The following is a 13,895-nucleotide window of genomic DNA, read 5'->3' as shown; positions in this document are numbered from 1 at the left end:
CTACCTAAGTTTTGCCCACAAGAACTACACTGAATTTCATCTATATGATCATTATTCCCTCAATTCCCATATCTTTTCTCCAAGTTCATCCTCAGTTGCTTCAATTAAACCATGAATTACATTTCAGTTCTCTCAACCTCCTGGTCACTTTTTTGGATGTACTACGATCTACTAATGTCTCTGCCCTCTGAACTACTCAAAAAGGATATCCTATAAATACCTCAAACTCAAAATATGAACCAAACAGAAATAATCATCTTTCCTCTCAACACCTCTCTTCAAAATTTCTGTTACTGTTGAAAGCCCCACCAGCCTACCCATCATCACCCACATTCATAACCTGTCACCTTCAATTCCTCACTCAAACTCACAACACACATTCTTTAAGTAGTCATCTTGTCATTTTAATCTTCACAATACTTCTCCTAAGTTCCTTTCTCTCTCATCACACAAGTTATTACCCTGGTACAGACCCTCATTACCTCATTCCTAGAATATTGCAATAGGCTCCGGCATTCCTGCTTTGTCTCTAATTCCAATCCATCTTTCACTCAGCTGCCATGATTCGAGATCTGACCATGTCATCCCTCTACTCAATAACTAATGGGAGCTCTCCACTAAGATCAAATATTAACTCCTTTGGCAAAACTCTTCATAACCTGGCTCTCTTCCTTTATTTCCAGACTTTAACTGACTCCCCTGCCACTATATGTATAATCCAACACCACCTTCCTGCACTCCATTTCCCAAACCTGTGCTTCCCCCTCCCCCTTCCAGGCTGTCTCCCGTGCCTGGAATGTTCTTTCTCATCACCTTCACCTGGCTTTCTTTGATCTCAAATTTCACCTTCTGTAAGTTTTTCCAGGTATCTACCCTTTCTAGTGCCTTGTCTGAGATGAATTTGCATTTATACTGTATTCATCTTATATATGGTTGTTTTTGCATGTTGTCTTTTCTAATAAAATGTCTAGCACATGGTAGGTAATAAACATTAAGTACTTACTACATACTAGAAACTGTGCTATGACTTAACACTTAAGACTTGAATGACTGACACCATCCACCAACAGCTATCCAACGTGAACATCCCAAATTTCGTCATCCTCATACCCTTTCATACAGATCTTATTTTAATGAATGCTTGCCTAAATTCTGTAAATAAATATAATTTCTATGGAAGACCACTGAATTTTAATTCAAGGGTACCTTTGGGGATTGCACCAGTAACTTATAAAGTCAATGACAATCTTGACAAACATAAGAAAATTAATAAAATCCTAGATGAAACCATTAACTCTTTGGGGGGGGGGCCCTCCCGCAGGCAATGGGGGTTAATGACTTGCCCAGAGTCACACAGCTAGTTAGTGTCAAGTGTCTGAGGCCAGATTTGAACTCAGGTACTCCTGAATCCAGGGCCAGTGCCTTATCCACTGTGCCACCTAGCTGCCCCCGAAACCATTAACTCTTTAACTTGGGAAACAAATAAGCTGTAACAAATTTTGCTGTCTCCTTCCATCTTTCCTATTGGCAATATTAAAAGAACCAGGCTGAAACTGGAGACGTTACTAGAGGGCCAGATACCAGGTCATGAACTTCTGAAGCCAAGTAAATTTATTAAATTACAGATTATAGTATAGAGGGGTTGAAATCTCCATCAGAGGCATATGTTGCCAGGAATACTCACTATCTATAGTTGATCTTCCTTAAATGTTAGGAAAGGATTTTTCTGGGGGCAGCTAGGTGGTGCAGTGGATAGAGCACTGGCCCTGGATTCAGGAGGACCTGAGTTCAAATCCAGCCTCAGACACTTAACACTTACTAGCTGTGTGACCCTGGGCAAGTCACTTAGCCCCAATTGCCTCACCAAAAAAAAAAAAAAAAAAAAGAAATGTTAGGAAAGGATTTTTCTAAATGGTGGGGAGTAAAGAAACGAAGAGGGTAAGAAACAAAATGCAGCTATAGAAAACAAATCCTTTCTATTAAAAAAAAAACCTATCAATAAGTATCCACATCAAAAATTGGAACACTAATGCATTGCTGGTGGAGCTGTGAACTGATCCAACCATTCTGGAGATCAATTTGGAACTATTCCCAAAGGGCTTTAAAGATATGCATACCCTTTGACCCAGCAATAACCACTTTGGGGTCTTTTTCCCAAGGAGATCATAAAAAAGGGAAAAGGACCCACATGTACAAAAAATATTTATAGCTGCTCTTTTTGTGGTGGCAAGCAAATGGAAATTATGGGGATGTCCATCATTTGGGGAATGGCTGAACAAGCTGTGGTATATGAATGTAATGGAATTCTATTGTGCTGTAAGAAACAATGAGCAGGAATTCAGAGAAACCTGGAAGGACTTGCATGAACTGATGAGATGAGCAGAACCAGAACATTGTCCACAGTATCATCAACATTATGTGTTGATCAACTGTGATAGACTAGATTCTTCTCACCAATACAATGGTAAAATAAAATTCCAAAGGACTCATGATGGAAAAGGCTCTCCAAATCCAGGAAAAAAAAAAAAACTGTGGAATATGGATGTTGATTGAACCATACTATTTCTTTTGTTTTTGGTGGTTTTCTTTTTTGCTCTGATTCTTACAATATGACTAATGCAGAAATGTGTTTAATGTTATTTTACATTTATATATCTATATATGTGTGTATATATACATACATACATATACATATATATAACCTATATCAGATTACCTACTGTCTAGGGAAGGGGGAGAGGATTAAATATTTGAAATTGGAAATCTTATAAAAACAAATGTTGAAAACTATCTCTACATGTAAATGGAAAATAATAAAATGCTTTTATTCAAAATAAAAATAAATAAAAAATAAATATCCACATTGAAGAAATTATAATTCTTCAAAATATTTAAGTGATACATTCTAATTGGTACTTCTCTATTAAAGTTTAAACTTTTTCAAATGATTAACATTTTTTAAAATGTTCATACCCTTTGACCATTACCCCTGTGATTAAACTTTTATCATTTCCTTAAACATTCTTGATATTAGATATTTTATCTGACATTTACTGCAGTGTAGCATAATGCGATATAGAGTTAGTGTCCAAGCTAAGAACAATTGGATTCAAGTCCCACCACTGACATTATACTACCTGTGTAACCCTGAGAAGACAAATCACTTGATTTTTTCAGTGCACTAGGCCAGAGGTGCCAAGCATACCCACACCACTCCTGAGTTTACCAGAATTAAATGAAAAAATGAAATTGGGAAATATTTAATAAAATGAATTAAATATAACAAAATAGTTAACACTGCATTTAAACACTAAGGCAATAATGCAACGTTTTGTTTCATTGAGTGCCCATTCCCTTTGAGTTTCACACAATACTCTAGACAATTCCAAAAGTTGTACAGAAGCTGTGTTGATAGCAAATGGCAGTTTATTATCAATGAAAGCACACATTCAGCCTCTATCCATATAGTACAAAGGTTTTCCCCAACATTTTCCGTTGTGTAAATTTTATCAGACAAATCTATGTAATCTCCAACTTTTCCATTGAATATTTTTCTTCTATCCGTAATTGATAAATCATAAACATCCCTGAAGAGACTTTAGACCTCTCTTCATTGCTTCTGAAAACACCAATCTAGGGATATTTCACTATCTTTTTCTCCCTGAAAATTTCTCTGACAGCAAATATAGTAGATATAATAATAGAAACCAAGTCTTTCTCTTGTCATGTCTTTTGTCTCTTCTTTAGTAAAGCAAAGCTTTACTCTGCACTGTTACATAAGTTCCACGCCTATATTTAAAATGAACCAATCCTTATTTACATCAAACTTTCAAAATATAATTCTCACCATGTTATTTGCTCAGTATCAAGTTTTATTGAAAATGGTGAAGAAACTCAAACGTGCAGAGTTGAATTTGATCGTGAATCCAAACTCAAACATCTTTGCCTCTCCAAAAACAAGTCCCTCATGTAGTCTTAAAATAGGATTTAACTATAACAGGAGGTTTTTATACATTATCCATTTTTGTGGAATAAACATTACAATAAAACAATCACAGAAAAAAAACTTACCATAAATGAAATGTTTGTGGAATCGTGATTCGAAGTGGTTTCCTTGGAAGGTCATACACTTACCTGATTCAAATAAGTTGCCACTGATACCAGCTATACTGTATGACCATCATAAGTTTTCCATGCCTGAGGAAATTTTCTAGGAAAGCTTAGTTCTTTTAAGTTATAGGTTAGTTACCAAACTACATCCATATAGGGGATTTCCCACAATGCTGAAAACAGATCTAGGGAAAAAAAACTGCTGCCAGTACTCAAGATATTTTTGACTACTTCAGAACATACCAGGCACACAATTTAAAAAAAAATCAGTAATAATACTTGATTACAGGACACCTTTCCATTCCTGGAATTTTTTTTCCTCCTTTCCTAGCTCCTTAAGGAGCCAGAGTGGAAAGTGGAGACCCCAACATTAGGAATCAGAGGGTAAATTCCACTTGTTTGCTGCTGGTCAATTCTAAATGATAAAATTATAATTGGCCAATCCTCCAAATTACCTAGGTTCCTATACAAAATTCACTTTATCTACTGCTGCATTTGTTTTAAGAGAACCTGAACCAAGGGGCTTACTATCTCAACTGTGGAGTTACTCCAATTTAAAGAAAATTAATAGTAATGATATGGTATCATCTATTCAACTTCAGCAAAACCTAATCTTTCAAGCTACCATTTGTAATACTCTACCTAAAAAGAAGTCATTTTCAAAGAAAAGTATACTAACAATTGAATATCAAATGACATGCTAAAGTAGGTGGTAAACTTGGCTACACCTCCCACATATGCAAGATCTCCAAAATAAAAAGAAAATAAGCCAACGAAACTGTAAAGTGAGGCACAAATTCACAACTTTTATTAAGGTCCTTAATGGCTTAAAAACATACTTGATTGTTCTGGAATTAAATTCCTGAAATTCTAAAACAAGAGCCAAAAGACATTTAATTAAATGCAAACAAACAAGCTATGGTGGAAGCTGATTTTTAAACACTCTCATTTTTCTACCTTGCTCCATGTAACATTTCTATACATCTTGTTACCCAACTAGATTATAAACTCCTTGAGAATAGACCCCATGCCTCCTTGCTTCTTTGGTATCCCCTATAGTACTTAATCCTTGTTAATTTGACTTTTCTTTCACTGAAGTTCCTATGCAAAATCATTCTCTCTTTTCAAATGAAGTAAAAAACTCAACATACACAAAGGGAAAAACACAAGGACACAGGCAAAAGTAGAAGAAAACCAAGATGTGAAAATCAGAGCCTTTTGCAATGGAGAAGCTACCAACATCAGGGACAAGAACAAATCTGGGTTTCATAACTGTCATTTACTTAGACACTTTTAACACCCAAAGCAAACTGGTTTCTGAAAGCTTTTTGTCCCATCAAGTATATGAATGGACTTAACAGTACTGTTGAAAATGCACATGCACACACCCACGTTCATACACTTCCACAACATCCCAGATATCTGTAAAAATATAAAGTGATTTTAATAACCAAATAGCCTAGGGGTGGAATACTGAATTAATAAACCACCAAGTGTTAGTCACCTTGGATCCATTTTACAGTAGGTAAACTGTTTATGTTGATAGCAAAAGATATTGCAAAAAAAAATTTTAAATCCTATTTTGACCACTTTATTTCCTTACCTGATATGAATACCAAAGATTATGAAAAGAACCTCTGAATGATTTCCTTAGTTCTACAGGGAAGCTTAAATCCTGTTTAAGGTTGGTTTTGAAATGCAAGACTTGTTAAGTAGTAACCTTTTCCCAATAAGATGTAAGGCAATGCAGTTATTTTTTTCTGTTGACCAACTTTCCCATGAGCATTTTTGGATTCTGTTATCAATTACAACCATGTAATATTATTACTTTATATTCAAAATAAATGGAAAATATCTGATTTCTGTTTACATCCAAAATCCGGGAGATAGCCTGGTAGTGGAGACAGCACTGCCTCTGGGGTCAAAGGACCTGAGTTCAAGTCCTACCTCTGAACCTGATCAAGTCCATCTCCCTGGGCCTAAGTTTTACCTATCTATAAAAAGGAGAAGGCTAAACTAGATGGCCTCTCAGGTTCCTTTTAGCTCTAGAACTAATCTATCTAATTCAACCTGCAGTTCTTGATATGCAGGAAGTAAAAGCTATTTTTGTTTAAATCTGGAATGGTATAGTGAATGTCTAAATAGAAACATAAGTCAAGAAATCTAAAATTAGTTTCCTGATTTTATTTTTTAGAGTATTTCATTTTCATTGTTTTGGATTGCATGCCCTGATCTGCAAAGTTAAACATGGAAATAAAGTTTCCATTTTTAAAAAATTTATGCATCTTCCATAAAGCAAACTCTTAAGTACCAACACTTGAAAAACACACACAGTGACTCGAAACATTTTTAGTACAGCTGCATAGAATTGATCTCCAGAGAATTAAACACTTATGAACATTCTTTTCTGGCCCCCAGTTTTACAATTTATTGGCTTAGAGACCAGATTAAGAGTCATTTGCTCTTACCTGGAGATATAGGCCAGAAACGAAAATTCCTTAGGCCTTTCTTGTCCCTAAGGCGTCAGGAGTTTTGATGGTCTTTAAAAAAGATACTCCCAACTATACATATACATACATGTGTACATGTGTGTGACACACATGTTATGTGTATACCGGGATCACACCTCAAAATATTTCCTAGTGTGAAGCAAGGAAGAGGAAGTTTGAAGAGACCAAGCTTGACCTTCATTTTAAAATAAAAGCTAAACAAAATATCCCTCAAGACTTACATAAGACTTTGAAATGCACTAAAAACTAACTTTAAAAACTAGAATGAAGCCATCAAAGATAAAACCCCCTGAATATGTGGAGCTATCCCAAAGAGACACTGATGCAGAATGAGTTAGAGTGAGTTGGGAACTCCACAAAAGCAGGTACCAAAAGGATCATAAATTACACTGAGGACTCTCCTCTTTGAAGGCTGGTTAAGGAGGTAGGATATCATACGGTTGGTTTTTTTTTTCTTTCTCTCTTTTTTTTCTTTTTTTGGCCTCTGAATATTTTTTTTTTAAATCCTTTGCCTGGCTGGTCCTTCAGGCAAATTTTGGAGCACTCCACATACCCCATGCCTGATAAAAGGATATTCTATAGTTTCACAGCTATAGTTGTACATATTAAAATTAAGTGACTTACTCTACTTGAGTAAATCTAACAACTAGAAAACAGTAAATTAATAGCTTTCCTTTTTTACTTACAACTGTGTCATAATTTTTGAAAAATAAGAGCAGATGACTTTGTATTCAAAGACCTACCAAAGTGTATATTTGATACTGACATGCAAACGTTAAAATATAAATCTCATGTCAACTCTGTATCATACCTTTAAATAAGGAAATGACAAAGTTTGCTAACTGTGCAAATATTAATTTGCTAAAATATTTTACATGATAGTGAAATAATACATGTAAAATGTAAAAGTTGACAGATGAAATGAATAGGGGGTTCATAGAAATTTTATCACATTTCGGTAATTGTCTTTAGTATGGTTTTATATATATATATTTCCTGGTACACAGCAAAGTTTATCACAGAAGATAAAAATCCTTTAAAACAAATCTAACAGGGAATTCTCTAGGCACCTTCTCATATAAAACACAAAATGAATGCAATTATCGATCCATCTGAGAAAGTTTTGCAATTTTTAAAAGGTTGAACGTCATTTTCCCCATTTAACTATAATTTACAGAACTTTAATAAGGCAAGACAAAATTTTGTGAAAAAATGTTGATACAAAAATGATGTAAACTAATAATTTATATTTAAAAACCCTGACAGACAGGACAAAAGTGGAGATGGACAGCTGAGACAATGCCTGTTCTTCTAAAACACAGAATTGTGCACAAGTTGAAGATTTCAAAGAACTTTCAGACTCTGCACGGTTTTGGCTTTTTGTACATTTTTTTATATTACACATTTTAAATCATATTAGGAATGCAAACTAGAACTGCACACTACTTCAGTGGAAAAAAGTTCGACATTGTGCAATTTTCTGCCTCTTAATTTTAAAAAGTGGCAGCAATCCCTGCATTTATTGTGTTTCAAACAAGGATCTGAGAAACATTATCAAAAACAGTAATGAAGGCAAAAATTGGCAGACATCCAGCATCTTGTTTCTTATTAAAACAATGTGGATGACAAGTAATTTCATGATTAAAAAATGAATTTCTTTTAAATAAATACATTGTATCTGACATTTGCACTGACTGATTTGATAAATCTTTAAGTAAACAAAGGCTTTACTACACTTCTTGTAGCCTCAAGCCACTGGTGTTAAGATTCTGCAGTCCTTTCTCATTGAGTCTCATAACCGGCCACACGATATCCAGTTTGGTTGGGCAACATGCTTCCATTCTGCCCTTGAGGTGGCTGTACTCCATAATTGGCACCCATCCATGGTGCTGAAGTCTGTGGTGGTGGTGGAGGTGGAGGAGGAGGAGGTGTCTGGCTGTTAAGAGAAAATGGGGAGGGAAAGGGAGAAGCCACTTAATTAAAAAGGCAATTTAGTGTCAAAGAGCACATTACACAAAAAAGTTGAAACCACATGTGTTCTCACTTGCTCTTGGGGGGAGGGGGAAGCCTGGAGAGAGGGGAGGTACAGCAAAGAACTACTAAGAACTTGTGAATGCAAAAATAAGTTGTTTTTAAGGCAAGCATTCCAATATGCCCTATTTGAATCACATGACATATTCTTTTCTTTTTCGTTTTTTTGGGGGGGGGCGGGCAATGAGGGTTAAGTGACTTGCCCAGGGTCACACAGCTAGTAAGTGTCAGGTGTCTGAGGCTGGATTTGAACTCAGGTCCTCCTGAATCCAGGGCCAGAGCTTTATCCACTGTGCCACCTAGCTGCCCCTACATGACGTATTCTTAATTAGGAATAATTCTACCATTAAGACACCTACCCTGAACAGGTGCTAACTTAACATAGTATAATTAAACATTTTACTACAAGACTCAAAAAACAAACAAACCACAAACTAAAAGCTGGTATCTTCTCTTAGAGATTATTATTTTGTACACCATACAAAGAAAAACCATTCAACCTGCTGAAATAATAAAGAACACTGACAACATGGTCAGATACGGCAGAATGCTTGTATGGTTCCTCAACAAGAGAACTAAAAATTCATTGTTTACATATGTAAAATGAGAATTCTTTTTTCCTAAAAGGAAAAAAATTGCAATAAAACATTCTCATTACAAAATGCAGGTATTTTTCTTCCATTTTTATGTGCAGCAACAAGAAAGCCTAATCTCATAATTTATCTCACAATTAATAGAAGATCCCTGTGAAGGGAATTATGTTGCACACACACAAAATACAGAAAAAAATTCTCAAAGTAAGTTCACCACCCCCACACAAATACATAGGATCCCCAAAATAAACATTCCTTCAGAAGAGGCTACCTATGTCCTCTGGCTCCAGGACATCTTTTGTTAGGGGGAAAACTCACAAACATAACTGCCAGTGAAGCAAGGGCATCCAGAATGGCTTAGTATGTAACCAGGACTTATCAAATTTTTTACCCTTGCTAAAAAACGGTCTATTTCACGACTAAGAATTGCCAAAACTGATAAAATAAGATATTCATAAAGACAATATTTGTAAGAAAATTCTAAAAGCAAACATTTCAAGTTAAAAAAATCACTAACTTTGGGGGCAGCTAGGTGGCACACTTAGCACTGGCCCTAGATTCAGGAGGAACTGAGTTCAAATCCAGCCTCAGACATTTGACATTACTAGCTGTGTGATCCCCGGGGCAAGTCATTTTACCCTCAATGCCCCACCCCAAAACAATACAAAAAACAAACAAAAACAATAACTTTGACTTGGTACTTGTTCTTTAGTAAAAGCAGCCTAATGTCCACTAAATGTTCAACATTTTCTCCCTAATAGCTCCCATTCAAACAAGAGTAAAATAGCAAAAACACTTACTTAAATCCCTGTTGATTCCATGCCTGTCCATACATTCCATATGCAGGTACTTGCCAACCATTAGGCATGTACTGGCCAATTTGTTGGGCATTTCCATACCACTGGCCCCACTGACCATAAGCCTGTGGATATCCAATTTGATTCTGCTTTTAAATAAAATTATAACAATTCAAGTTAGTATTATATGAAGTTACCAAAGCAGAAACAATCTGAACATAAAAACTATATCTTCTATATTTAGTCACAATACATAAGGGCCATTATTAATCACATTGAGAACAAACTAGAATTTGGCAAGTGGTTCTTAATAAAGTGAGACTATACTGTTGTATTTCTGCTTGGTGTTCTTAATTGCAGACTCTTTGAAATGTCGTAGTATAAATTGTATTGATAATGAAATGTTGTACTGAGTGTGTGTATAGGGGAATTTTAAAAAGCAGAGATGACTGATTAAAGATTACAGGTAGAATGCTTTATGAATTATTATTCTGAAAGGGCTATATAAATCCAATAATATTTTAAATGTGCTGAAGGCAGCATGTTTTTTACAGGAATCCTACTGTGAATCCTTGGTACATTAAAAGTGCTCAGTAGGAATTTAACAAATACTCAACTGATTGACTTTTCAAAAAGCAAATAATGACCCCTTAATTTATAATTAAAAGATATATTTATATTTGGGTTTGCATACTTGCACAATCCAGGACATTCCAGCTCCTACTTATTATGTGCTCCATCTATAGCTTCTCTTCAGAGGAGAGTGCTATGGTGCAAAGTTTAAACCACTAAGTTGCACAGAAGAATAATGTACAGCAATCTGGAGGACAACTTTAAGGCCCTAATAAATATATATTAACAATTTTTGTTTAAATTGACCCAAGCATGCTTGTGAGTTATCTGCACAGTATGTGAATAAATCTATCAAGTATTAAAAAAAGATTTAATACCCTGTTATGTTTGTCGGAGCATTTTTAAATCCACTGTGTGAGCATGAGTCAATTGAGGAGGTCACATTCACCATGTCACCACTGCAATCCATGAAACACCACTCTGGAACTATAATACATGTAGGAACAGCCCTTATACACTATAATTTTAGCTAGAAGCCTATTAACAAGGATTTAATAACAAATATTTATTCTAAAGTAACCCTTATGAGCCCAGAAATCAAATACCAGTTTCAAGAACTCTCTTACCTGTTGAACTGGATTTAGCATATCAAGAGTTTCTTTGCCCCAATAGCATTTCACAACATGTCCTTCAATTGTAGTACCATTAACTGAAACAATTGCATGTGCAGCACTCTCATGGGAATTGAACCTATTAGATATAATATTAAAAATAACTAATTACATATTCTCTTAATCATGAATTTAAAGAAAAAAAATCCAGCCAGCCAATCTCCCCCACCTCTAAAAACAAAAAAAAACCCAAAAACACACAAGGTTTCTTTATTGATTCTTTAAAGTGATCTCATATATACAAACATAGGAGTCAGAGTTGGAAGGGACTTTAGAGATCACCTAAGTCTATAGAGTTATCTCCATTTATATCAAAGGACTGTGCTCTTTTGGCCTTGGTGAATGGGAAACAGAACTAGGCATCTAGGCATGGAGAATTGTCTAATGGTGGCGACTATTGATGAACACTGGTACAATTTCCAAATAGGTTTTTAAGCCTATGCAAAAAAAGCAGTTAAGAAATTGGGGGGGGGGGGTGGCCCTCGGGGCGCAGCAGATAAAGTATTGGCCCTGGATTCAGGAAGACCTGAGTTCAAATCCAGCCCCAGACACTTGACACTTAACTAGCTGTGTGACCAGGGGGGCAAGTCACTTAACCCCATTGCCCGCAAAAAAACCAAAACAAAACAACAAAAAGAAATATCCAAGCCTCGAAAACAGAATGGCTAAAATCAGTATATTTGTGTTGAAATGAATCTTAATGATAAATAAATGGAAGCCCAGAGAATGTGACCTTGCTCTCCCTCACCTCTGGCCAAGAGCTTTTCACACTGTTTTTTTTTTACTGATTTACCTCATGATCATTCATGAACCCCATGATTAAAAACAATATGCCGAGGGGGCAGCTAGGTGGCACGGTGGATAAAGCACTAGCCTTGAACTCAGGAGTACCTGAGTTCAAATCCAGCCTCAGACACTTGACACTAGCTGTGTGACACTGGGCAAGTCACTTAACCCGAATTGCTCAAAAACCAAACAAACAAAAACCAAAAAAAAACCCCAATATGCTGAGTTATCTCTGAAGGAATAAGATAAAATGTCATTCTCAGCAAAGTGATTCTAACTCAAGATTAGGAACTAACGTAAAACATCTTATTTGCAATCCATTCCAAAGAATACTAATGGCCTAGAATAGTCACGATTTCCCAAGATTTTTTTTTTTCTGAATACAATAGATTTGAGAAACCATATAGAAAAATCATCTGAGGCACTTTATATTATAAATTTTGCTCTAAATATATAATTCCCATATAAAAGGAAGTAAAAATGCTTAAAGTACAAGAAACAGCTATTATTATAAATAGGAGACTCTACAAGAAAATAAGTGATCGATCACAAAGTAGTGAGATTAAAAGCTAAAAGCAGAAGCCATGTAAGTTTAATTCCCAAGTGCTGGGCACTTTTTCCTAGGTCAGTCAGCAGCCAATTCCTCTTTGATCATTTCATTCTCCTTTTTCTATTATCAGTCAAGATGTATACCAGGGCTCCAATCTTAGGAGAAAAAAGTCTTCCCTCAAAAAGTTTACACTCTAACAGGGAAGACTTCTACATACATAAAAATACATAAGACCTATATAAATTAGATATAAGCTAACCTTAATGGGGAACATATCAGCAGTTGGGGGTACTGGAAAAGATCTAAAAAGCTCAGGATTTTAAGAGGAAGGGGTTAAGGAGACCACAAAGCTTCTTAAACTGTGGGTCGTGACCCTACATGGAATCCTGTAACTGAACATGGAGGGTTGCAAAAAATTTGGCAGTAAATGTTTGATTTGTATTTTATATACCTACATATCAGGTGTCACAAAAAAAATTTCTTGGGCAAAAACAGGTCACAAATGGAAAGTTTAAGAAGCTCTGGTCTAGAGAGCAGAGGAGCCAGGAAAGTGACAGGAAGATCAAATACTCTAAGGAAAACAGCTGGATCTCACAGAAAAAACTTAAGTCCCCTGGAAATACAGGATGGGGCCCAGTTATGATGAGCTTAAAATGGCAAAAAGAACAGCTTATATGTGATTCTAAAGGTAGGAAAGTGTCATTAGAGTTTACTGATTAGTGGAGATGACGTGGTCAGGTCTATACTTTAGCCAAAGTGTTTGTTTTATTTAATATCTGTATGAAGGACGGACTGAAGTGAAGAGGACTGATATAAACATACTGTGAGAATAGAAGCAGCAAGCTTGGAAACTCAATGAATATACATGGATAGAGTGAGAAGCTGAAAATCACTAAAGATTGCAAGGAGGGATTTGGTTGGGGGCGGGGGGGACAGTAAAGTGTAGGGAAGGATAATGGAAAATGAGTTTTCTTTTGGACAGGTTGAGTTTGAGATACTGACAGAAGATCCATTTTGGACCGGCCAAAAGGCAGTTACCGAGACTGGAGAGATTTAAAGGCTGGAATATAGATGTGGGAGTCATCTAAATAGAGATAAGCGAACCCATAAGAACCAATGAGGCCCCCCAGGGAAAAAAGAATAGAAAGAAAAAAAAGTTCCAAGGCTAGATCCTTGGAGCACACCATCAGTTAGTGAGCATGGTATGAATATTTGACAAGCAAAGGAGACTGAGAAAAATCAACCAGAAAGATAGGAAGAGAAACAAGAGAAAG

General features: G+C 35.8%; 1 protein-coding gene across 1 annotated transcript in view; it reads right to left on the bottom strand.

Annotated features, from left to right (window-relative positions):
- Window positions 1–5,655: 5,655 nt before the first annotated feature.
- Window positions 5,656–13,895, bottom strand: part of TIA1 (TIA1 cytotoxic granule associated RNA binding protein) — a 45,650-nt gene continuing 37,410 nt past the window's right edge. Inside the window, 3 exon segments of the mRNA XM_043981793.1 lie at window positions 5,656–8,556; window positions 10,045–10,190; window positions 11,241–11,364. Of these exon segments, the coding sequence (XP_043837728.1) occupies window positions 8,403–8,556; window positions 10,045–10,190; window positions 11,241–11,364 (424 nt within the window). The 3' untranslated portion in view covers window positions 5,656–8,402.

The sequence above is a fragment of the Dromiciops gliroides genome, chromosome 2 (assembly GCF_019393635.1).
Source record: "Dromiciops gliroides isolate mDroGli1 chromosome 2, mDroGli1.pri, whole genome shotgun sequence".
Taxonomy (NCBI): Eukaryota; Metazoa; Chordata; class Mammalia; order Microbiotheria; family Microbiotheriidae; genus Dromiciops; species Dromiciops gliroides.
The sequence above is the reverse complement of the archived record's forward strand: the minus strand, read 5'-3'. Positions and strand labels throughout refer to the sequence as shown.